Source organism: Maylandia zebra, linkage group LG7 (genome assembly GCF_041146795.1).
Source record: "Maylandia zebra isolate NMK-2024a linkage group LG7, Mzebra_GT3a, whole genome shotgun sequence".
NCBI classification, from domain to species: domain Eukaryota; kingdom Metazoa; phylum Chordata; class Actinopteri; order Cichliformes; family Cichlidae; genus Maylandia; species Maylandia zebra.
This window is the reverse complement of record NC_135173.1, coordinates 23,740,004-23,766,940: the sequence shown is the minus strand read 5'-3', so window position 1 is coordinate 23,766,940 and position 26,937 is coordinate 23,740,004. Positions and strand designations below refer to the sequence as shown.

General features: G+C 38.8%; 1 protein-coding gene across 1 annotated transcript in view; it reads right to left on the bottom strand.

Annotated features, from left to right (window-relative positions):
• LOC101480143 (pleckstrin homology domain-containing family A member 7) overlaps window positions 1-26,937 on the bottom strand; it is a 142,208-nt gene that overhangs the window by 36,595 nt on the left and 78,676 nt on the right. Inside the window, exons 5-7 of the mRNA XM_076886099.1 lie at window positions 15,321-15,435; window positions 3,363-3,467; window positions 1,867-1,939 (exon numbers count right to left, since the gene is read on the bottom strand). Of these exons, the coding sequence (XP_076742214.1) occupies window positions 1,867-1,939; window positions 3,363-3,467; window positions 15,321-15,435 (293 nt within the window). The remainder of the gene's footprint in view (window positions 1-1,866; window positions 1,940-3,362; window positions 3,468-15,320; window positions 15,436-26,937) is intronic.

Genomic DNA, 26,937 nt, shown 5'->3' with positions numbered 1-26,937 from the left:
CTCATAATAAACTCTCCTCACCGGAAGTGTATCATTTTATGCATTTAATTTTTCAATCAATACCATAGAGAAACATGCAGAGTATAATACAGCCTAATGCAATGGCCATTTTCTCGTCTGCATCAAGTTCTACAAAGTTTGGATGAGACACTGCGAGCTACTGAATCAAAGATAAGCTACTTCATGAAGGCTGCAGAGGCATGCCAGTTATGATGTGTGATTTCCTTTAATGATGTTTCAATTATTTTGTCTTAAAAGGAACTTTTGAGGATTAACAGATTATAACTTTTCATTTAAACTGCTTCTTCTTACACCCTGCTTGGGCTGGCTGTGTCCCAGTGTCAAAGTACATCGGGTTGGGATAGGATGGAATTTTTCGGCTTGCTCTTCTCCTTTCTTCATAAATGTCAGTTCTGGCATTATTATGCAAAACACATATTAATTAGGGGTGCAACGATATTCGTATCGATATTGAACCGTTCGATACAGTGCTTTCGGTTCGGTACGCATATGCAAATCTCGTTAACGGAGATTTGCCGTGTTGTGGCGTTAAGGTCATTTCAACGAGATTAACCTGAAAGCACTAGTGGGAACACAACGAATATGACTGCACATTTACGCCGACATCATCCCAGTGCAAAGACAAGTGGAAGCAGACAAAAAAAAGCAAGCATGCTACTAACTTTAGCCGAGTCATTTAGACAGCTGTTAGCACATGATTCTCCTTATGCTGCTGAGAATATAGCCCAGAAGAAGCGGATAGTATAGCTTTTATTTTGGAAAGAGCCATTTCTCTGTAATAAAGTCTCTTTTCCAAAGATGAGTGATTCCTCAATCAGATACAGGGCTCGCAATATCACTAGCCCGACGTCCCGGAGCTAGCGATTTTTTTCAGTCGGGCTACCAAAATCTATCTCTTCCCTGCCTGTCGGGCTATTGTAGGAAAAATATATGTCAATGCTTTTGCATTCTTTCAGAAATGTAGCTGGGTAATTATGTCATTGGCATCGGTGAGCCACTGTCAATATGTGACATATTGAAGTCGCGTTTGAATTTGCGCTTGTTTTTTTGCTTTCACTTTGCAATCGTGCGAACTGTGTATAGAGAGCGACAGCACTGATCTGTGAGTGATGATAATTTGTGCACCAATTCCTCTGACATCGTCTTATTAATCGTTAGCTTACTATGCAAACATGACAAGTGAAATCTCCCGCAGCAAGCTTAAACATGTGAGAGGTTGATCGCGCAGAGAATCGCTGAGCTTATGTGAGTGCGTGTAAAAGCATTTCAGTTCTGCTGAGCCAAATAAGACAGGTCAGGGTGAAGAAGTGACAGCCAAAGAAAAGCTTACCACAAAACGGAGAAGTTATGACAAATCAGACTATAAGGCAAAAAGAAAGTGCAGCTTTATGGTTTCATGGACAAAAGAATTTCTGTGGCTGCAATATGACGAACTATATAACCAGGGCTGCACATAAGTGGTCCGCAGGTGCGCATTCGCTGTCAAAATAAAAAACACGCACAAGGGTTAGGGTTAAATTTAAAAACTGTACTTTTGAGTTAAAATATATATTTATAATTTTAATAAATGACAAATTAAAAATGCATGAACATTTTTTTGTATCGAAAAAATATCGAACCGTGACACCAAAGTATCGAACCGAACCGAACCGTGAATTTTGTGTATCGTTGCACCCCTAATATTAATGTGAATAATAATTAAAAAAACAAATATAAAACAAAAAGAAATTGACTAGCAAGACGAACCTGTAGTTTATAGAGCTCTCTTGGCAAATCAAATATTATTGGCACAACAGGGCATTCAGATCCCACACTACTTTCACTTAACATTCCACAAAGACTTACCTTTGTAGTAAAACAGACAGAAATCAGCCAAGACAAACCATTTCCTCTTCCAAAGACGCATCCCAGAGCTGTCCTGAAAAAGAAAGAGAGGTAAAGAGTTTAAGTGAAGAATGCATAAATAATAAGACGAGAAGTACCACTAACTGGAGAAGATAACAAGCAAGACTAGAGAGCTCTTAAATAAGAAGAGAGAGGAGGTAATGAGAAAGGAAGGAAGAGCCTGAGAAATAAGGATGCAGAAAGGGGAAGTGAGGGACAGTAGTAAGGTGGGTACATGCAAAGGAAAAGAGAAAAGACAGAGGGGGAAGGGAGTGATCATTTGTCCTCATTCGCTGGCTCACTGAGTCTGCCATGAGTGCTTTACTGCCCATTTTGTCTTTTATGTCCTTTGGCTGAAAATAGGTCCATTTGAAGAGCTGAGCAGATACAGCAGTGGCTGAAGATGTATGATGCTACGACCATATAATACAAGCATGTGAGTGGATGAAAGGCATAAACTGCATTATGTCAGTCTGGCCATGATAGTGGACATCTGTGCATCAGTGTGTATAATTATTTATAGCAATGTGCTTATATTTATGTGCACCAAAATAGGATTCAAATTGTGTGCATTCATGCACCCCAGAGCATTTTAAAGGGTTTCTTTCTAATTAAAATATAATGTAATTGCAGTAAATAGATCGTGTGCACAGTTGCGAGTGTGCTACTGTCTGTGTGACTGTGTGGGCATGCCTCTTTGTGTGGTCATTAAAATATTGCTTCATAGTAACATCACTCACTGTTTGTCTTGTACGGAGGCCAAGAATCTCCCAGTGGGATGATGCCAACAACAGATATTTTAAGTATAACTTCAAATAAACAAGTAGTCTCTAGTAACAGGCTGTCTGTGATTAACAGCAGGTGTTCAGTATTGCCAAAGCAAAGGAAATAAATCAAGAAAAATATCAAACTGGGTTACTGAAGGAAATGTTAGAGAATCATGCTGGATTAAGGGATTGCTGACTAAAAGAAAGCACAGTACCAGTAGTCTCATAAATACTTTAAAAGTATACGACAATTATTTGCTCCATAACTACTATTATCAGGCTAATTGCAACTTTTTTCAGCATGACAGTATTTCATTAAATGTCTGCAGGCTGTTTAAAGCTATATGTTTCATATATTTATAGACGTAGAAGTTAAAAGCTATATATCTATAGCTGAATTTAGATTTCAAAGAAAAAAGAAAGACATTTTATATAAAACGTATTTGGTTACTTTAAAATAATTGCCAAATAAGTGAACAAAAGTATTATCTAATGTGCTAAACACATTTTTACACTATTATGTACACTTTTCACATTTATTTTCATTTTTAAATCTTAAACTATCACAAAGTTGTCCTATTCAGGCGTAAAAAAAGCAAATCAAGCAAACCCAGTTCAAACTTTATCAACATTAGTCTTGATGTGACTGTATGCAAGTTACAATTGGTGTTTCCGTTCGAGTGTCCCAACCTGTTTGTATAGCCATCCGCGGACCACCACAGGGACATTGGGATTCCTCTTGATGGACTGCTCTCTCTTCCCAAAGCTGTGCACCTTGCCACTGGACCGGGAGCCCTGTAAAAGACAGAAAGAATATAGAGAGATTTTATGTGACATGCGTTAAGTTAACAGTTCATCTGTATATTTTAATACAACTTCTGGAGCCTTACTGCAGATTTTTCTCTGTGTAAAACCACTTGCTGAAGGCTGACAGCCTATTTTACAGGAAGCGATAACTGCAGCAAACAGGGGTGAGTCTGAAGGGGGCCATGACCACATTAATGTCAAGGCTTTTGTAATATTTTTTCAGAGTAAATGTGAAAAAAAAATACAATATTGTGTTAATTAAATTAACATTTAAAAAAATATAAGAATAAAAGCTTTTTTCATAAGCCAATAAAAATGTTCACTGGCCATTAAACTCTGAGCCACTGACCTGAGGGTTGTTATTCTGGATACTGAATTATTATTAATATTAATCAATGTTTGCAACATAACAACATCTGTTTTCAGCAGCAGAAAAACTTGCTTCCTATTAATCTCAGAAAGCCTCCAAGATGACAGAGCAAACTTTTTTTTTTTTACTTTGATCTTTGACTGTACTTAAATAATTTATTTCAATATGACACGTACATAAAAGGGTTTAGTTGGCATTTTTTTTTTGGCAGATGTTGTATGCAGTTAAACCTTAAAACACTCCAATTTCTGAAATGGAAACCAATGAGCCGTTCATTGTGAAAGACCTGTGTTTTTTTCTCTTTGGAATATGTATTATTTCTCATTAATAAGACAAAAGTATTTTTTGACTCGATTATATGATGGAATAAACAACAGGGAAGCGTATCTACTTAAATTCTGAACAGCTTGATTAGAGCCTGTCTGACTACATTAAGGATCGGAAAATAACCAGCTTCTCTACATAAGAGAAATGAGGCCAATTTTACATCAACTAGCAAACGCACTGTTCCACCTAAGCTCTCTGGGAATAGTGCATGCTGACCTCAAACCTAGAGACACAATGGTTATGGACCGCCATCAGTCTCCCATCAAAGGACTCAAAATTGCTGCTTTCAGTCAGAGATCTGGTAGCCACTGATAGCCAGCCCTCAGTTGAATGTCAGCCGCTAAGTGTCCCCCCTCTTTCCCTTGGGACGTATCTACTTTTCACTATAAACACGCCCCTTTCACCCAAATGCACAGTGTCACCATGAGATGGTGCTTTCTTCAAAAAAACTTTGACTTGTATAGTTAGCTATAGATGATTTTCTCTGTATTATTGTAGGGTCTTTGCCTTATAATATAAAACTCATTGAAGGCACCGTTTTGATTTGGCGCTATGAAAAAAATGAATTGAACTTCAAATTCTTTTGACAGCTTTCGTAAAGAAATAAAGAAATCATTTTTTTGCACACAAGCTTCCTCGTAGATCCCAAACCAGATGTGGAAGTTATTTTTGAGACTGATAGAACTTAATTTTTCATTTAGCCTATTGCTTGCTGGGTCGTTTTTCTTCAGACCTCTGTTTAATCATTAGCATGTCCTTCAATTTTTCTTTTAAATTGCAACTTAATATTTTGATTTATTCTTTAGATTACGTTAAAATCTTATATTGTGCAAAAGTCTTGCGCGATCCATAATTTCTCTAGATTTTACATAATAGCGCCCAGACTTTCACCTAGCTTTTTTTTTTTTTAAGTGCTCTCTGGTTTTATGAAGGCGTTTCAAAGCTGCTCTTTGGACACAGACTAAGTTTAGCGGCAGACAACTTGAGTAAGCAAGCTTGAATGTGATCATTAGCCATTAATTTATTGGGAAAACGTAAATGGCGAGAATTACCAATAGTTTTAAGCACAGTGCCTGAGCTATGGAGTTCACTCCTACAGCAGCATTTCACTGACCTTATTAATCATCAGAAATATTCACAACAAAGTGCCACATCCCCAATTAGGGCGCATTTAAATTTAAATTTTGCATTTTATATAAGAACATTAGCAGTGCAATGAAATCATGTTTTTATGCTTTGAAGTCAGCAAGAATGCAAGCATCAATTTCTGTCTGGCTTTTTTGGTGTGCACAACCGGTGCCTTATTTGATGCAAACTCATATATATATAGTGTAGCAAGCCTGTAAATGAATGCATCTCCACGCTGCTTTACCATTACTACTGGTTTTCCTAAATGCCGCTTAGGGGCGTTACTACTCATGCTTGCATCATCCAGGCGTCCTAGACGGGGGATACCAATACGATCACCCATCATTCGGCAGTCGGTCAGGATTCAACCAGGGATCCATCATGGCCCTGTTGCTGATGAGGTGGCCATTTTAAGTGGCTGTATCTTAGCTGCTGCAGCTCATCGGTACCATTCATCTACTGTGCTAAATTAGCTTGGTTAATTACCTATATGACTGCACTAAAGGCACCTTGGCATATTTCTTCTCCTTAACACAACTGTGGTCAAAAAGGCAGCAAGAAAAAGCAGGACAGTTTACTGTGTTACAGTAGGTTATATTTGGAAATAGGCTGTCTGTGTCTCATCAGACCATTCAATCTTACTTATATCACTGAACAAACTTTCACCCACACTATGATTTTCTCTTTTCGGCTACCCTTCTTTTTCTGCTACCCTTCTTTTTCTGCCCTAGTTGTGATATAATTACAGCCATTATATGAGCACAGACAATTTTTCCACCAGATCTCTGTGACAGTCACTCTTGCTATGACATTTGTCTGACATTGACAAAGCCTCTTTAGACTGGCAGGCAGAAGGTTAGGCATGTGGGCTTGTAACCTGCAGGTCAATATTTCAACTGCCAGACACAGGAAAGTCTGACCTTTGAATCTGACTGACTACCATCAAAAAAAGTGAGGGAATGACTGCAAGAACACTGGGAGTATTAAAAGACTGTGTTGATGTGCATTATCTTTGTAAGGCTTAGGAAGAAAATCCAAAGATTCTTTTTCAAAATGACCAGAGTAAATTAAAGTTCCTTAAAACAAGGTAAAACCTCTGTATCCTCATTTACTTTAACCTCCTAAGACCTGAACTCTTCCATGGCATGCATTTTTAATTTCTCTTTGATATTTGGGCTGATTGGGACCCGATGAATGTAAAAACAAAGAATTACCAGATTTTTTTTTTTCCTTATTTTTGTTTCTAAGACAAATCAGAACCACATATGAGGATATTCATTTAACATTTTGATAGAACAGTAGCAGCATAATGTCCTCGTAAGTGGATATCAGGCCCTTGTAGAGCAAAATTGAGTATTTTGGACTAAATAACCCAAAATGTGATGTCCATATATGTGGACGCCAGGTCCTAGGAGGTTAAGATGACCTTGAATATCATAACTAACTTATGCAGCTGTAATATTGCATTTTGGGTTATAATACTGGAAGGTGCAATATTAAAGTTTTTTTAAACCAAGGTTATTGCATAAATTCTTTTTAATTAATTTATGTAAATATATTACTATTAACTGTCATTCTCATTCAGAGCCAAGGAGATTTTATACCAGCTTCCACTGGGTGAAACCAGGGGCAGATTAATAAGATTTAGGTGGCCATGGGCAAAACTTTTGGACCCAGGTGACCTCCATGTTTCCACTGTGTGATTTTGTTTTTTTCTTGATTTTTGTTTTTTTTATTTACATATATTTAGTAAAGTTTTACTAACTGGAAAACATCAAGCATACATGAAATAAACTGAAATAATATTTTGGATATATAATAATAGAGGTGCTGACTTAAGACATTTTAACTTTGGCTCAGCTGCTGCAGTGCAGGTAGTAATTACAGGACACTAGCACATTAAATTCTGCAGATTTAAGATAAGAGAGATAAGATAAGATAGAACTTTATTAATCCCTCGGGTGGGTTCCTCTGGGAAATTCGACTTCCAAAAAAAGCACAGCAACGACCGAAGTTACAGTTACAGAATTGTTATATATATATATATACACACACACACACACACACACACACACACACACACACATATATAAATACAGAGACAAATATAAATAAAATATACAAAGGGGATAAATAGAATAAATAGGAATAAAAAATAAAAATACAAGTGAATTGCACATTTCAAGTATTGAGTCTATTGCACCGTTGACTATTTACAAAAAGTATTGCACAAGGTATTGCACAGTGAGGTGAAGAGGCACTACAGCTTAGTTGTTCCCCCCTCCTTTGTCCTCCTGTTTCCCCTCCCTCTCCCCTCCAGAGAGGAGTTAAACAGTCTGATGGCGTGTGGGACAAAGGAGTTTTTAAGTCTGTTAGTTCTTGTCTTGGGGAGAAGCAACCTGTCACTGAACAGACTATTCTGATTGTTTATGGCCGTGTGCAGAGGATGCCCAGCATTGTTCATAATGTCCAGCAGTTTCTTTAATGTCCTTTTCTCTGCCACTGTCACCAGAGTGTCCAGCTTCATGCCGACCACAGAGCTAGCCTTCCTGATCAGTTTCTCCAGCCTGGATGAGTCCCTCTTTGCTGTGCTGCTCCCCCAGCACACCACAGCATAGAAAAGTACTCCAGCAACCACTGACTGGTAAAACATCCTCAGGAGCTTCCTGCAGATGTTAAAAGACCTCAGCCTCCTGAGGAAGTACAGTCGGCTTTGGGCTTTTTTATACAGGTGCTCTGTGTTGCATGACCAGTCCAGTTTATTGTCCACCCACAGCCCGAGGTACTTGTACTTGTTGACCACCTCCACCTCCTCCCCCTCTATCTGAACGGGCAGTGGACCTTCTCTGGACCTCCCGAAGTCCACAACCAGTTCCTTAGTCTTTGAGGTGTTGAGTTGCAGGTGGTTTGTGTGACTCCATGCGACAAAGTTCCTCACCAGACTTCTGTACTCCTCTTCCTGATCATCCCAGATACACCCCATGATGATTTGGGGTGCTGGAAGGTAGTGCAGTATTTAAAAGTGAGGGGAACACTGTTAAAACAGGAAAGGACTTTGACAGAAGACAGAAGATCATTATGTCAGATAACGGCAAGAAAAATGCCTTGAAAGCAGGTAAATTTTAATGTAAGGAATACTCTGACAGTAGAGCAGGGCGATATTACCAAAAATATTTATCACGATATATATTTGAAAATTTGCGATAACGATATAACCGACAATATAATTGATGCGAGACAAAATACAACTCCACAACATTACTAGCGCAAAAAGACAACCTTCCATTTATTTTCACTTAAACAAGAAGCTGGTTTTTATGTACATTAAAGCTTTATAAAAATGTAACAGTGCAAATGCTAATTCCTTGCTGAAAGTTTAACCAAAAGGCATTTCCAGTAGAAATGGGCTGACATATCCTGAGCATAACCATGTATAATATCCACTGAAGTTAAAAAGAGGTGCTTTGCAACATTAAACTGCAGTGTGCAGTACGCATTTTTCGGACCATAAGGTGCACGGGATTATAAGGCACATTAAGCGAAACAAAGCAGTCAGATAAATCAAACTTTATTAAACTCATTCTTCTTGCTTCCTCCACTTCTGTACCATTGATTCATTAATGTTGAATTCTCTGGCAGCTGCTCTATTCCCATGTTGTTGCAGTATATTAATGACTAACCTCGTATTGTGGATGGATTATCTCAGTTGTTCTCCTGACTGAAGTTTGGTCCATTTACAGCATCCTGCCATGCGATTGCATTTGTCCCTAACCATCGGGAACCCTCACGTTAACTTTTATTGAGTGGAAAAAAGTTAGCGTTCATCCTCCAGCTTCAGTTTATGTTATGGTAACATAGCTGTGTCGCTAGCGATCACGTAGCACATCATTATATACCAGCTAGCCCAACTTCAGTAACCCTACAAACGTCACTGCTGTTTAGTTTCCCGTCTTCATTTATGTTGGAAGTGATAGCAGAGCTGTACGTTTGAATTTTTTCAGAAATCTCTCAGTCAGAACATGCCAGCTCTGTTCTAGGATGCCCTCTGGACCCAGTGGAGGTGGTGAGTGACAGGAGAATGGCGGCTAAGCTGTCATCCCTGATGGACAACATCTCCCACCCCATGCAGCAGACTGTGACAGCACTGAGCAGCTCCTTCAGTGGGAGACTGCGGCACCCACGGTGTGGGACGGAGAGATTTCGCAGGTCTTTCCTCCCCACTGCTGTCAGACTCCATAATAAAGACTTTAACTGATCAAGCACACACATCCATACATATGCAATAATACTAAGTGCAATAATCCTTTCTGTCATCGTTGTATTTTACTCAGTTGTATATAGTATTTGTATTTGTATTCTATTTTTATCTTATTGTATATTTATTTTATTTTATTCTACTGTATATAGTATTTTATTTTATTCTATTCTGTACAGTTGTGTACTGTATTTATTCTTATTGTATTCTAATTTTTGCCTCATAACTTTTGCACTGTCCACTTCCTGCTGTGACAAAACAAATTTCCCACGTGTGGGACTAATAAAGGTTATCTTATCTTATCTTATCTTATATCATGCTTAGGTAACTAGCGAAACTAGCGAGCTAACTTCCGCTAGCTTCCTGCTAACTTCTAACTCCGTTAAATGTAATAACTTTTCTTTTCATGGATGCCTGGAAGTTAAACTTTATAGTTACACCTGGTAAAGCAGCAATGCTGATGGTTTTATTAAAGATGAAAGAATTTAGACAGTTTTTAACTCTAAGTGATGCTGCAGTGTTGTTTGACCTGAAGCATACGGAGTTTAGGACCCAGATTACTCCCAGATTTAAGAGCATCTTAGTCCGACAAATACGACAATAACAGCGGCCGCTTGCATGTTCTGCAAAAAAATGTGCTTTGTTGTGTATCTGACGGACAAACACCAAACCAGTTCCACATCACTGAAGTTGCACCGTTTTTACAAACCAATTCTGTTTCATCTGTTTCACTCAACAATCAGCCATGTGCGTATGAAAACAAAGGCACTGCGCATGCGCGTTTTACTCCCATTCTATCGCGATATTTCATTTTCCTATCGTATTACCGTGAACGGTATAATATGGCCCAGCCCTACCTGACAGGCCAGTTCTTAGACATATTTAACATTTTGTTAGTATTCAGTGCCATTTCAGCCCCCTGACCTATAATAAGTATAATAAGTAATACAGTAATACTGGGTGCTGGAGTTTCTTTGGCTAAACAAACCTTTCTTACATTCTTGTTTGTGCCGGCCTGCTGGATAACATACTTGTGCACTGTGCAAATATTCAAGAAATCTCATTAGACCATCCTCTACTCTCAAATCCTCAGAAGAAGGCCTGTTCCCCCGGCACCACATATACACATACACATAAAGTAAGACATGTACACCCTGTCACCTCCCCTGCTGGCATAATAAAAGATTTGGCATGACGGCTGCATAAGCGTGTGAATGGACTGGTAGCAGCACTGGGAGGCATCAGTAGCTGGAAAACAAAAACAAATGCACTCAGTAATTAGTGAGAGGATTGGTTGACAGAGGATGACGCAGTCCTCTCACACTAGTCCCATATCTGTAAATATACTATGTGTGTATTTCAGAGATATTTCTTTCTCTGTTACACGTGTGTGTGTGTGTGTGTGTGTGTGTGTGTGTGTGTGTGTGTGTGTGTGTGTGTGTGTGTGTGTGTGTGTGTGTGTGTGTGTGTGTGTACGATGCAGTGGTCTATTTTTAGGCCGAATGTAATTTTGTGGAACAGACTGTGGTCCCTGCTGCACAGTAGCACTCTGTCTTGTAGGTGTGTGACTGAGAGTCAAACCAGCTATTTGCTATTTTACACAATCAGACAACCAAAATGCCAAGAGACGTCCCTCTGAGACCCGAGGGCTACCGGCTCCATTCCCTAGCCAGATGAGAAATATCTGGGAGGGTAAGGTAATTAAACATGGGTTGTGATTCCTTCTCCCTTTAGAAAGATGCCTGAGCAATACCAGTACGATGAATCAAATCAGTGGTAAAGAATAACAAACAAGAGTCAAGCCGAGCTAACTTAACCCTTAGATGACCTTTAAAAAATTAATTAATTTTATGACCTGTAAACACTGTCCAAAATAAGCATCTCTATATAAGCCTGCAGTTCCTCTGTGTCCACATAAGCCACCGAGTGTTTCCCATGCATGTCTGTCATGGCCACAATTTGCTGGAGGATTTCATCCATCAGCAGCAGTGCATAGCTGGTGGCTCCGTTTGTGGGAGACCAAAATATGGAGATGGAGAAGTTCATCCTGTCACTGCTTCAACCATCTCCTCTCCACTCTCACCTTCAGATGAGTCAGAGCTGGTCTGAGGCCTTCTCCATGTCAGCCTCCAAGTCCTCTGAGGAGGATGAGGCACCATCTTCACACTCATAGTGCACAATCATTTCAAGAGCCTCCAAAATGACTGCTCATACTTCTAACCATGGCTGCAGTGTAGCTGCATAAATTACTTAAGCAAGAACCAAAATGAAGTCCAATTTTGTTTTGATTCTTGCTTACTGAGACACCTTTGACACACACGCACGCACGCACGCACGCACGCACACACACACACTTCAGCAGCTGAGTTGAGTTCCCTACTGAAAAGAGACACGTTGCAGAGAAGTTGTGAGCCATCGGCACAGACTGACTTAAACTGCCTGCAATCTGTTGCCAATCTCTCTGTGTTTATAAATTAGGCAGCAATTAAAACATAATGAAAATACAAATTTTACCTTTGAGTCACATATTAGCTTGACAAACGCTATATAGTTCAGCTTCAGAGGACATAATGCGTTTCCTGCATCTCAATGTAATCATCAGGTCTGTTAGCTGCACTTCCATCACAGTAAGATATAAAATGATTTTTTCTAATTTCAAGAATTTTCTTTATACCCAAATTAAAAATATACTCTTAAAATTGCACTAAGCTTCAATCTGGAAAATGCAGCTCTCTGTTCTAAGACCCTTCCACACAATGAGTGCTGTCATACGCCTATTCATCTAAAAATAAATCATCTTGACTTTTAGCTTCACATGGAATTTGAACAATGTCTCCCAGGTGATAGCCCTCTAAACTATCCTACATTAGTCAGCCATTTTGGTCGAAGCAGATCTGTGACTGCCAAACTCTCCTGTCAAACCTAAAGACCTAAAGATTACCTAAAGTAATTTACATCTATTTTACAATCAGGACAATCAGTGTTGCTAACACTACAGTCATGCCACCAATTACTTTGACTTTTTCCTTTTTTCTTGTTGTTTCCCCCTTAATGCAGGAACTCAAATATGTGTTTAGTCCGTAACAGAACAGCTCTTTACTCTGCAGCGTTCTCTGTTCTATTATGTGTTGGTTTTAATGCTCAAAGAAGCACCTGAAGAGCAGAGTTACTTTCAAAAGTGAGGCAGCGAATTAATGAGGCATATAAAGGCAAAACAATTCATAAGAGGATACTGGGAGCCAACAGAAATGTCTAAATGACACGGACTTTGATAAATCCCAAAGAAGTTAGTTGTGAACACAATATCACTAAATATGCAGCCAGTAAACACAAGTGCTTACAGGAGAACGGCGAGACACAGCTCATGGGGAAAGTGGGACGTCTCACTGCTTCTCTGATGTTTTGTCAGAGGCGGAAGAGATGTGACTTACTCAAAATACGGATTCATTTTAAGATTGTGCGCAAAGCAAGGGGGGTAGGAATGACTCATTCTTCCTCTGAGAAAAAGATTCTTTTGTTAAGAGTTTTTCTTTTAAGAATAAGGCTCCTGTGCCATTTCCCGGCTGCTTAGTGGCAGGGGTGATGAGCCAGAGCACCTGGGAGAGCTGCAGACCAGAAAAACACTGGGTGTGGGAATGGTGATGGGGCTTTGTGATGGATATCCTGTCATCTCTGTACCGTACACGATGACACATGTTCAATCTTGGTCCCGAGGCACCTGTTGATAGGGCAGGATGAGATTTCACGCCACCGTGGAGCTGCATACATGTGTGAGTATAAACCAAGTGTAAGATTTATACTGAAAAAAGTGGCATGGACATCTTTATGGTGTACTAAACCAGATGACAAGGGATGTATTCTGCATGAGATCTGCATTTGGAAGATCAAATTGGAATTCATTAGCACTGTCTGTGCTGATTTGCTTCAAGTATTTTGTAATTTTGCAAGCAAATTGCCCGAGCCAAGGACGACCAAAAACAAGGTTAAACAGTCAAAAGAAAAGTGCTTTCTCCACTACAAACATAATTCAGTTTTGTTTCATAGATACGATCACTGTGCAATAATACTAGTGTGCATTCTAGAAATTAAACCTGAAGACCTGGAGTTTAAATGTTGCCAAAAAAAAAACAAAAAAAAACAAAACAAATAAGCTCCAATAGAAGAAAAAGGGGGAAGAGGGGGGATATGAAAACAGACCAAATCTATTTTTCATTGATGTAGTATAGTGGTAATACAATATACTGGAAGGAATGTGGAATCAACTATATACCATAAATAACTTACAAAAGGAGTAATCCTAATCACAATGAAGCCTGCTGTAATACTGAGTTCACTAAATCAAATGTCTGAATCTACACAGTCAATTTTTAGCATAAAAATAAGGTTGTGAAGGCTGATATTACATCTCCATAGACTTCAATGTTTAAATATGCACATTTACAGAAGAACAAAACACATTTGCATCTTTGCACCTTGCATCCAGTTTTATTAAGTGTAATTCTAGCATTCAACTTCTATGTTACATAGAAACATACCTAATCTTGCTAACCAGCAGACAACTTTGCACTTAATCATGGTGCAAACCTACAACCTCTACCTCCATTTCAAACTACACCTCAGGTCTAAATCCCTGCATGGCCATAATAGAGTTAGATCAGCTGCAAAAAGCTTTTAATTTCTATTTTCTCATCCTCATCCATCATTCCGTTTTGCTGTGAATCAGCTGAAAATTGCTGCTAATCAGGTCAGTCACTGGCCACAAATAATGTTTTCCCCCCACTAGCCCAGGCTGCTGTGATCATTCTTGGGGCTAGCCATGGATAACCAGCGCTCATCTCTTGACTGATTCTAAAGAATGGATTTCTCCTGTACCACAGACTAAAAAGACATCTCTGTCTGTTTGTCATGCCTCACTGTGTTCAGTGGTTGTACCTGTGTTTGTTGGTATATTCAGATATTAGCATCGTTTTCTTTTCTTGTTTAATGATCATTTTAAGCCTTTGCACTGGTGAATTAATGGAGTGATTTTCTTCATTAACAAGCTGCAGAGAACATCGTAGGTTTATTACAGAGCTAACAGACCTTTATTGATGGCTCACGTACTACTTGGCTTTTCAGTGCAGTGCATTTAACACAAAACTGATTGTGGATGTTAAAATGGTAAATGGCCTGTATTTGTAAAGCGCTTTACTCGTCCCTAAGGACCCCAAAGCGCTTTACACATTCAGTCACACACACATTCACACACTGGTGATGGCAAGCTACATTGTAGCCACAGCCACCCTGGGGCGCACTGACAGAGGCGAGGCTGCCGGACACTGGCGCCACCGGGCCCTCTGACCACCACCAGTAGGCAACGGGTGAAGCGTCTTGCCCAAGGACACAACGACCGAGACTGTCCAAGCCGGGGCTCGAACCGGCAACCTTAACTAACTGAAGACTCCAGTACTGCCAATGCAACCCCTACTACTACTTGATTCATATGCTTTAACTCTCACAAAACAGGACAAAGACATGAAGCCTCATAATTGCTAAAAATTTCACAAGGCAATCCTCTCTGTTGCTGCTTGAAAATATTCTAACTACCGCACAAAAATGTAGGAGACAAAACTCAAAGACCAAAAAGCCTGGATGGTCACCCTTTTATAGCATAAAACCAGTCCACAACGAATCAAGAAAGGACATTGTTTGAAAGCGACAAATGTGGAACTAACACACAAACACACATATATACAGGTAAAGACTGAAACCACAGACTAACCTTGGAGGCTGACGTGTCCACAGTGGAAGAGGTGATGGCAGTAGAGGCTTCGCTGACGGTGGTACTGGAGAGCTGCTCACCCGCAGGTTTTGACATCATTCGAGTACCCTGCGGCCTGCACGCACACACATACAGAAAACGTCACTATACATAACCGGGAGGACTCGAAGAAGTAGTGAAGTGTAACCACACCTCTGATTTAGCCGTTACACATTTCCCAAGTTGTTACTGCAGCACTGACATCTGTACATTGTCTCACATTTTTCTATTATGGGCTGGCATATAAGGCAGACTGTTAGGGAGCAAATAAACATTGTATGTATACTAAAAGTGCTGCTGGAGTTTCGTTCACCTAAACTCAGGATTGAGACTGCCCAAAGTGCCTGTTTTCCAGTTGTTTTTTCGACTCTTAGATTTTGAGGGATATCATTAGTGGAAGCACCCCACACTTGTGGTTCAAACATTCTATTTGCAAAGAGCAGAGAGAAGATCTGGATAAAAAATATGGAGCATATAATACATAATTGTTATTAATGTGTTTATATGGGACTCTAAATTAGGTTCACTTTGTGTTTCAAGAGCACCTGCAGGGTTTTTGTTGAGGAAAATAATTAAATCTGATGTCTTACGCCTTAAGGCATCCTGCTATTCTTGACGTTCCGATTTTCCCAGTGTGTGATTTGGAGTCTATCAGAGCTGCTTCGGAAAGACTCAAGTATGCAAATATGTAAAACACATAACGCGATAAGGAGGCAAGGGTGGATTCTGTGAACTGGAAAAGTGTGCTTGGGGACTGTTTCAGGTTGTCATACAGGCCAGTGACAGATTGAGAGCATGCATGTGTGTAAAGAAAACACCAAACATCTGACGAAGGCAGCTCAATGACCTGAAGACAGACTGTCCTAAATTTTTCATTATTCTCACCGTACACACCTTGGAGGGAAATGAATAAAACTCCTTCCACAGTGTGTGCGTGTTCACACAAGATCCATTTTCCTTTTGTACCTTCAGGTCAGCCAAGACCTATTTCCTTACATGACCTTTTCAGAAGAGAAAGCGGTTACCAAACTCGCAATGCAGACAGAACAGAAGAGTGTGCACAAAGCACTGGGTTGTGTAACTGTTTACTGAATGTAAATTAGCACCATTACGCCTTATTCCAAAAGGATGTCAGACACAGCAGTCCCAAATTTGAGACTGAGGACTATTACGTCACCATCAAACAAAAATAGCAAACTTTTTTTCATTGTTCTGATGTTTTATATCCAAGAACAATTTTTCAGTTCAGAATCTTTTATGTTTTTGAAACTGTTTTGACATTTTCAGATATTTGTGGATGACACAATATTAATTTAATGACATTAAGCTTTTTCTATTTATAAAATATGCGAGGGAAGTTAGTGAAAGAAAATTCGCTGTAACCACTGTTAAATGTCCACCTGAACAGCCTCTCTGACATGTTGTCACCATTTCAAGATCTATTTCTGCTGGAATTTGAATTATTAATACATCTTGAGTATTTTTTTTTTTCAGTTCTTTTTTTCATAAACACACATTTAAAAAGCATGTTTCTTTTACATTGACTACCATGTAATTTAAGATTATTACCAGCTTCCATAATGATGTCATAAAGAAAGATATAGGTTTTCCAGCCTACTGAATACCATGTAGCTTTTATTCAAGCTGTTATTATGACTTATTAATTATCTGTCAAACGCAACGGTTCAAGAAGGAAGTAACGTGGAGCATGGCATCTCAACAGACAGTAACACGATAGCTAACAGACAGCCAAGAACTGGATAATCCTTTGGCAGCTGTGAATGAGACTCAAAGTACACACAACAAAGTACTCAGGGTTTGGTAAAGTCTTTTTCACATTACAGCACTTTGGTTTCAGGAAGCACACTCTACCTTGAAGAACAGGAAAACAAAACAAAACATGGCAATCTACAGACTTTGAAAAACTCTGCAAAAATGGTTCAGAAACCGCTATGAGTTCAGGTTTTCAAACCTTATTTCACAAGCTTCTGCTTGTAAGAGTTGTAGATTGATTTATTCACACAGCTCACAGTGATATCCACCCGACTCCATCGCAAACAGATGTAATAACCTGCAATAATAGCATTTTAAAACGTCTCTTTGTCTGCAGTCTTTTTTCGTGCTACTTTTTTCTTTTATTTCACCTGAACCTTCAGGAAGAGCCAGAGCAGGAATTACTGGAGTCTTGTTCTTATTTGTTTTTTAGATAAGCAGCCTGATGTATACATTTTATTTATTTATTTGTTTGTTTGTTTGTTTGTGTGTTTTTTGGCCATCTCATTTCACTTGTACTTTACACTTGTACTTGAACTATTTTTAAAGCAACCTTGGACGCATTAAAATGACTGAATCTAAGAACGTTTTGGCAGTTTTAGACATATCACCTTCACTGTGTTCCTGTTAGAAGCCTGAGGCACTGATGAATTACAAATGTTGTGAGTGCCTATCGTCCACATTTGTTTATATGAGCCTCAAATATGTTATCAGGCTAAATGTCCAGCAAATTGGAGTTGTGACTGCTTCTGATATTTAGATGTTCCTGATTTTAAAGTGATTTATGAAGACCAGTGATTGTCCCACAGTGCTAATTATGTGCCTGCCTGTAGAAAGATTCCCTCTCTTCCCTCACATTTTTGGGGAAGCCAAATGGCGCTCAATACACATCCTAAAATCACTTTTACAGTCACTCAAGAGTCACTGCAGTCCTCTTAAAGATTTATCCTCTAAATGATCGGCTACAGACACTTTTTCCTGCCTACAGACCTTCTGCTGTCCTCGGTCGCAGCTGTTTGTCTACGATTTTACATATTCCACATGTAACCTTGTAGGCTACCAACATTTGTGTGTGTATACTTTTAAAACCAAAGTACACACAAACAACTGAGGAAACAAAATGAGCCTCCCTGCATGTGGTCTTCACCGAATATCTATTTGCATGATGGCACAATCGCTATTGCTGCTGTCTTTTTGTGGCGAGACAGATGAGACTTTCTGTGCTGTATTTTTTATATTCAGTGGAATAACACCAGGCACAGTAAGTGTCTGTATCTGTCTGATTAGTTTCAAAAGAGAGAACAATGGTAATATAATACATTCTTTCATCCAAGAAAATTACTAAGTGTTACATTTCTTTCCGACTCCATCTTTCTCAAATAAATCCATAGTTTTATTCCTCTGAGCACATTTTCGTGTCTTGGATGCGTCCCTCTTGGTAAAAGACTTATTAAAGGAAAAATGCTTTGATTATGTCTGATTTGAAAATATTTCCAGAATGAAACAAATATTGGTTTTGATACTACGTTATTTTTGTTGTTTATCTAAAGTATATTTTATCTGTTGTGCTCATCTTCTCTGTATTTCACTTTTCTTTTTTTCCCCCCAATAAAAACACTGATCTTGCTCCCAGCTCTGCTCTCCACGTTACAGGCTGAGCTGTAACGCACCAACACAGCCAACAGTTTCTGAACATCACTAAATTTCTTTCCCACATATGCATAATGGCTTTGAATGTTGTGTCAGTGGGTTCGCAGAATCTGTTTTTATTCCCCTGTCAAGAGAATTTCATGGAAACTTTTTAAAGGTCAGGAACCCTAAAATAAAAATGAGTTGCATTTTCATCTGAAGTCAAGTGAGAAACAAAAAGTATTCAGTGGAGTAATTGTAAGCAACTGAAGTTATAAAACATCTGGGGAAGTCACTGTTCTTTAATTAAAAGCTAATACAGGGCAGAATTGAAAAGCTCCCGTGATAAAAGCACGAACTCGTTTTTGTGCAGTAAAATTAAACCATCATATTTGCATCTAAACAAGAGTTTTCTTGTTTATTTATACTTGCAGGCTCACAATGTGTGTGTGTGTCTGTGTGTATTTTGAAATCACACATAATACTTCAGAGTGATATTGTCAAATTTTGTCAGATTTAATTCTGTTTTTCTGAAACAGAAGGAAGCTCAGCAGAGGATTGGAAAACACGCAAAGCCAGATGGTAAGATGAAATAAAAGACCAGACTAGTTAGAGCACAAATTTACTTCCTTTCTGTGTCATAAAGAACAGATTTTAGCATCTGTGACCTGTACTACTCTGAAGATAGAAAAAAAAACCCCACAAAGATCTTTTACATTGACTACCATGTAATTTAAGATTATTATTACCAGCTTCCACAATGATGTCATAAAGAAAGATATAGGTTTTCCAGCCTACTGAATACCATGTAGCTTTTATTCAAGCTGTTATTATGACTTATTAATTATCTGTCAAACGCAACGGTTCAAGAAGGAAGTAACGTGGAGCATGGCATCTCAACAGACAGTAACACGATAGCTAACTACTCTGAAGATAGAAAAAAACCCCCACAAAGATCAGAAATGAGCACCTGAAACTCAGAAGTACAATCTCTCTGGCTTTTCCGTCCTATTATACATGTAACACAGCTCGTAGAGGTGCAGTGCAATACATTCTATTCTATTTTACTGTATTCTATTGTATGATCATTTCTGTTTAACTGATTGGTTCAGGCAACCAAAATAATCTAGCTGAAATGATTAAGAAAAAAAGAGAGAAGAGGAAAAAGTTTGAGTAAACAAGATGAAAAGGCACACTGCCGTAGTGTGCTGTGCAGTACAATACTGATATTGTATAGTATCAATGTAGTTCATGGAGCAGTTTTACCATGAACTATTAATTTTTGGTAATGATTTTATATTTTTAGGCTGCTTCCCATGAGTGTTTTGTGTTCACTCACCCTTTTCACTTACTATGTGCTTACACATCACTCTGTGTTTAATTATTAGATATTAATCTCAGTTGCTCTTCCACAGTGTGTCTTTTGTCCTGTTTTCCTTCCATCACCCCAGCCTGTCGCATCATATGGCTGCTCCTCCCTGAGCCTGGTTCCCCTGCAGGTTTCTTCCTGTTAAAAGGGAGTTTTTCTTTCCCACTATTGCCAAATCCTTGCTCATACGTGGTGGCTTGATTGTTTGAGTTCTCTCTTTATTATTGTTGAGTCTCTACCTTACAATATGAAGCGCCTTGAGGCACCTGTTGGTGTGATTTGGCACTATATGAATGAAACTGAATTGAAAGAAAATGAATATTTTCCTTTGGTATCTGACTTATTAAATGTGACTTTATTCTATGACATGAGATTAATATCTGTCACTGGACATTTCTGTTCATGTAGAATAATACATGTTTCTTTGTGTTCTTTCTGGCACAACACTTGTACCACAGGGTAAAGACTTCAAGGTTATGTTAGATTACTAAACATCCCCACTTGATTATTGAAATAAGTCTTCAGTTGTCACAAAAGTATATGTTCACTGCATGATTATCAAGGACATAAAATCACATCACAACAATGATGTTATTAGCATATCAACAATCACTTAGATTCATTCATAATTTTATTTACTGGAGGATCAGAAGGTTTGGTATCGTGATAACGTGGTAAATCAAATACCCAAATCTTAGTTTTAGGCGACTATTTTTACTGCATTTTTATGAAGTTAAGCTAAAGCACTTCAACACTATATATTTCTCTGTAATGAAAGTTGCATACTATAATCATTACAATTTTACTGTAATGTGGCTATTAGAGGTGGCTATGAGAAACAATAAGTGCCTTAGCTTACTACTGTTACCTGCTTTCACAGACTAGTGCTAAAACAGTCTTCTGATACATCAAAATCTGCTTAGTGTGTCTGCAAAGATGTAAGATGATGACTATGACCTGTCTCCATGGACCTCCAACTGCTGCAGAGAATAACAGTCAACCTTGGCATCAAATTTACTTAACTTTAATGTTGAGGATCATCTCTAGCGATAAGTGCCGAATCTCGGGCAATGACCCGAGACCAAGCATCAGTTTTAGAAGGTAAGTGCATCAGGTCAAGAGTACAACTAGAGGATCAACTTGTTTAGACTGCACAACATGGAGAAAATGTGATTTGTGAAGAAAGCATCACTGAAGTATTCGAGCTCTGATTCATGACTGATGAGTGCAGGAAGAAAAACTGCAAATCAAATATACAGCATTGCTTTTGCTTCATATTCCTGTTACCTGATCTCAAATTACTTGTTGCCTTTTTAAAATGTAAAAGGCACGGCAGTGATTTCACACTTGAAGTTAGTTTGCTCATCACAAGGGGTTTGAAGGGGTCATAATAAAAAGTGCAAATGGGTTCTCTTTTGCTTGCATACCATATTCTCAAACTGGAACCATACTGGAGACAAAGGAAACAGCACATTCGGTTTCAAATTTGACAAATCCCATGTCCTGTAATTCTACAAATTGATTGTAACGGAAGACTAAATCTCAAGAGAATTTCTGACAAATAAGTTTGACAACCAAAATGATGTGGTGAAGGGATGCAACCTAATGGGGTGATACCTTCAGAGAAATCAACTCATCTACACAAGACGATTCTTTGAAGTGACTTCAAAAGCTGAAGGTTTAGAAACAAAGGATAAACCTCATAATCACAGCTCGTAATTAAAATAATAAAAAACAAACATGGAAATAAGGGACTAGCTATCACTAACGACGACTTAAAGGAGACTTCAACAGAGAAAGGACAATTTCTCTCTGATGTGATCAAATTATTCTACAGAAGAAAAAGAAGAAAAGGCAGACTCACTGGTTACTTTCTGAACTTTGCTAGTAGATGGTGGGATCCCATGTTGCCTTCAGAACTCCCTTAATTCCTTATGGCATAGAGTCAACATGATGCTGGAAATGCATCCCCAGAGATCTATATTAACATGATAGCATCACCCTGTTGCCAGTTTCACCACATTCCACATGTGCTCTATTGGCTTAAGATCTGGTGACTGTGCAGGCCAGTATAATAAACTTATTCCTCAACCAGTTTAAGATGATTTGAGCTTTGTGACATGGCCCATTATAATAATGGAAGCAGCCATCAGAAGATAATGTGGTCTTAAAGGGATGGACATGGTCACCAACAATTTTGAAGTAGGCTGTGATGGTTCACCAATACTCAGCTGGTACACAACTGGCCCCAAAGTGTGCCAAGGAAATATCCCCGAAACAATCACATCACAAGGAGCAGCCTGAACAGTTGATAAAAGGTAGGATGGATCCATGCTTTCATGTAGTTTACACCAGTTTCTCACCTTACCATGTGAATGCCGCAACAGAAATCGAGACTCAGATACACAACAATTCTCCAATCTTTAATTGTCCAATTTTGGTGCGTCCATGGAAACTTTAGCATCAGTTTCATGTTCTTAGCTGACAGGTTGTCGTCTTCTGCATAGCTTGGTTGTCTTCTTAGCAGATTGAAGCAGCCTGGCCATTGTTCTCTCACCTCTGGCATCAGGGGCACCTTCGTTCCCCCACTTCTGAAGCTAGGTTGAACATCAGCAGGTTGCCATTACATTGTCAACATACCAAAATGAAGTGAGCTGCTGCCATGTAATTGCCCAAATAGATATCCGCATTAACGAGCAGTTGAACAGATGTACCTATTAAAAGTTAGTATTAAAGAGCAAACTGTATGGTCAAAGCATGACAGCACATGAATCACAACCTTAGAAATAGCACATACTAATCTCACTGTGCAATACAGGCCATGAGTGCAATACAGGCCATGAGTTGACATTGAAACTAAAATATGTGTTGGAGAACATTTGTCTGCCGAGAGAAGCGCCTTCCCTCCACTTGTTGAGAGCCCGATAGAGAGGTCACAATGGAGATTTAATCACACAGGAAAGGTAATTGTCATGAAGACTGACATTTGACCATATGACTTTTTATAATTTAATTGTACCACTCATGAGAAAACAGGAAAAAAGTCATTTTTACTGCAAGATACTGCAAACTCCCACATTCACACATAAGATGCAAAGAACAGGAAATGAAATATGGGGAAAATGAAAAGCAATGGCATCCCACACAGAGACGGCTGACATTTAAACACAATCATACATTCATGCTTCAGTTTGCATCCTGAAGACCAAGGCAGTCAGAAATACCCAATCAATTACCCAATTAAACTCAGTCACTGTCTTTCTCTGGTTTGTTTTTTGTATGTCCACATTGTTAGACCAAACTATCCCTATAAAATAAAAAAATAAAAAAAACCCACATCTGGATAAACAGTAAGGACAAAAAGCTTTCTTCTGACGATGCTGGAAAGGACAGCCCGTGTCTCCACTGCACATTCATTTTTTACTTTGAATTTTGTTTCCTTGGCACTTCAGTCTTAACAAATTGTCCGATGTGATGTTCTTTTTTGATGTTCATGGCACTAAATTGCCTTACACTAGACACTCCTTTTTTTCTCATATTATTAAATACTGGCTTGAAATGGAAAATCTGTTTGAGGTTCAAAGTTTGCTGTACTTACTCATGGAAAAGCTAACACTTCACACTAGGTAATATATATTTTTCACCCTAAAATAGGGATAAAATATGGAGGTGGAGTCACAAAATGCTTCATTTAGTTAAACATCATAACTGTGAATAGAAGGATACTATCTTGAGCTCGATAAGTGGCTCCCTAACACTGTGTTGTCAGGCAACTAATAATTATGTACCCTAAAAAGTCCTTAAAAAGTTCTGCTAAAGAGAACCTAAGTGCATTTCCACAGTTGCCAAACTCTGGAAATTATGAGAGCATGACAAATCCAAAGCCCCTGACTGACAGCAAAGAGAAAAACAAAATCTGGGATGGAAGAAATGAACCGTTTTCCTGTGTGGAGCAAACTGCAATTAAACACCAGTGCAACCTACCATGTAGAGAAAAGGGGAAAAAAACCTTCTGAACACAGTATCGTGAAAGCTGTCTTGCACCATAGCTTCAGCTGGCCTCAGTCATCTGTCGGGGAGAAGCTTCCTGGTGCTAACATGGTTGAAAGTGAGCTAAAGTGGCACTTGGGAACCAAAAGAAAAAAAATGTGCTGGATCTTAACTGTAGTCAGCAAGACGATTTGTGGTTTGTGTGAAGATGTCTAATAAGGTGACGAAAGCAATGTATAGGAAGAGGCACTGTTACAAAAAATCCATAAAATAACAGGGCTCATTCTTATGATATATAATAATCAGAGGAACTGACAGCATGTCAGATAATATGAAGGCTATTTTGAAACTCTGCATCTCTAAACCAGTAGGTTTTGAACATTTTGAGCCTTAGAAGCACCAAGTGGTCACACAAAGCATTCACTATGCTCAAAGATGAAATTAATATTCTCATCACAATTTCAAAAACGAATTAAAAGAGCATCTTTTTTCTGAAAGAACGTCAATTTATTGTGTCATTTTAGGAAACCTTGAATCGTCTATAAGGTTTTCACAAAAGCAATCAGCTTAATTAATCAAGCTTAAATGTACCAATTATGTTTTGAATACTGATGCAGGTCTGAGATTTGCCCAACAACACATTTCATCTACAATGCCCCCGCCCGCCCGCCTCCCTGCTCCCTTCCGCTTCAGCTCCACAAAGCTGCTATGGCAACACTCAACCAAAACGTTGCTGTGCCCTCAGCGAAGCACCATGTGAGCACTCATCACATTACTGGCATAGCTTCACTTTAATCACCAAATCCAAGATCAATACACAGAGGATGGGTCAAAGACACAAAAATATGTGTCTAAGTAGAGCGAGAACAGGAAACATTCACTGAGAGGGACAGAGGGAAATTACATGGCATGGAGAAAGGTTTTAGAAAAGCAAGTGTGACAATGAGAAAGACATGCCAAGAGACAGCAGGAGTTCTTTTTTATCTCCATTTGTAGAGGGACATTTTTTCATCTGGCGTACATGCTCTATTTTAGTAAAAACAAGCTTGTTTTTTCAGAATCTGCTTGATAATTACATTTAAATGTTTGGTTCCCCACATTTTAACAAATCAAGAGCGTTCAAAATTTCATAACATTTACGCAGAAGAAAACAACAACACTACCGTGCATATATTAAGAAATATAAAAATTCGTGAGAAAATATTTTTTGGGACCAAAACTGGTCTTACAACTGATGCTTGTGCATGACAAACAGGAGTTAGGAGATTTATTTTATTCCATGCAACAAGCTGTGCAAGTCTTGGGATTAACCATGCATCCCAGAATAATACAAAACAAAGTTAGGAAAACTGAAACTGACAGTTCTTCAGTCTATCTGCAAACAGCTTGAATGTTCTACTAGCTTCCGAGATAGAAATTTCAGTGCATTCCAAGACCTTACACCCAGTGACAAGAAGACAGACAGATAGATGTGGTGCAAATAGACTTAGACACACTTCAGATACTGAGACCTCGACAGCAGCAGCCATGGGAAGTTATTTTGTCTCTCCTGCTGCCAAAATAAGAGCTGATAAGGTACTCCTAGAACCTGTAAAGTCCTGACACTTTAGCCCTTTAATCCACGATAACCCCTAGTGAGCAGGCCCGCTGACGCCAGCCTCTGTACACACACACACGCACGCACCACACCCTGCTGCTAATATCACTCTCAGGTTGAGCTTTGACTCTGCTTTGATGGTCTCTGAGCTGATGCCGCCATCACAGATCATGTTGACATCAAACCAAAAAAAGAAGCCTGGCTGGTGCGGGTGGAGCTGCAGCTGATGATGACAGATATACACAGTAATATGAGCTCCAGTGTATTCCACAGGCAGTGTGCTAGCTTGAGGCAGCGACATGGTGGCTGTAACCTAAAGGTTACCTCTGCTCCATCTGAGTGCCTAACTTATTAATGGTAAAAAATAAAAATATTAGTGTGTGTGTGTGTGTGTGTGTGTGTGTGTGTGTGTGTGTGTGTGTGTGTGTGTGTGTGTGTGTGTGTGTGTGTGTGTGGTTTTGCAAATATGTCCTACAACAGCACTGCAAATATTCTGAAAGGCACAAAGGGAAATGGCTCAAATTATAATTTCATATGAGAGTTAAGAAATGACCGTGTTTGTGATACTGAACATGCTTAATAGCAGATTGGCCAGTATTCAGTCACTACTGATATCTTGGATACTTTTCATTTATGTATGTTTTTTTGTTTGTTTTTTGTTTTTTTTTTCATTCATAAATGTCTTTCAGTGCAAAGCTGTGGTTTGGATCATAAAAAACTACAGATGTCTTAATATTAAACTCAATACATCAGTAATTATCTTAATTATATCAATATACGTATGAAGTGTGTTCAAAAATGAACCTTTAAAAAGCCCTAACTGTCAAGTACGAAGCTAATTAGGGGTGCCAAAAGACACTAATGCTACAGATTCTAATTGACTAAAAAGTACTATTGGATCGGATACTCCTTTGCAACACTATCAACACAAACAATTGACTTCACAGAGCACTGCTGCAGACAAACAAGCACAAGACTTCAGTCAACTAAGGTTTAATTGGTCTTTGAATGCTTCAATACATTACCCTCAAGGTTCTTCTTTACAGCCATTATGAAGATGGCAATCGATGCTGCTCAGCTGTGCCCTAAATGAGCACAGCAAATGACCTCCTTCGTTGTTTTAATACACTCATTACACCGAACTATGAAGCATTTCCTGTTTAGCAGCTAAACCGATTTAATTTCTACTGCCTCCCTCTTTAAAACCTTATAGAAAAATT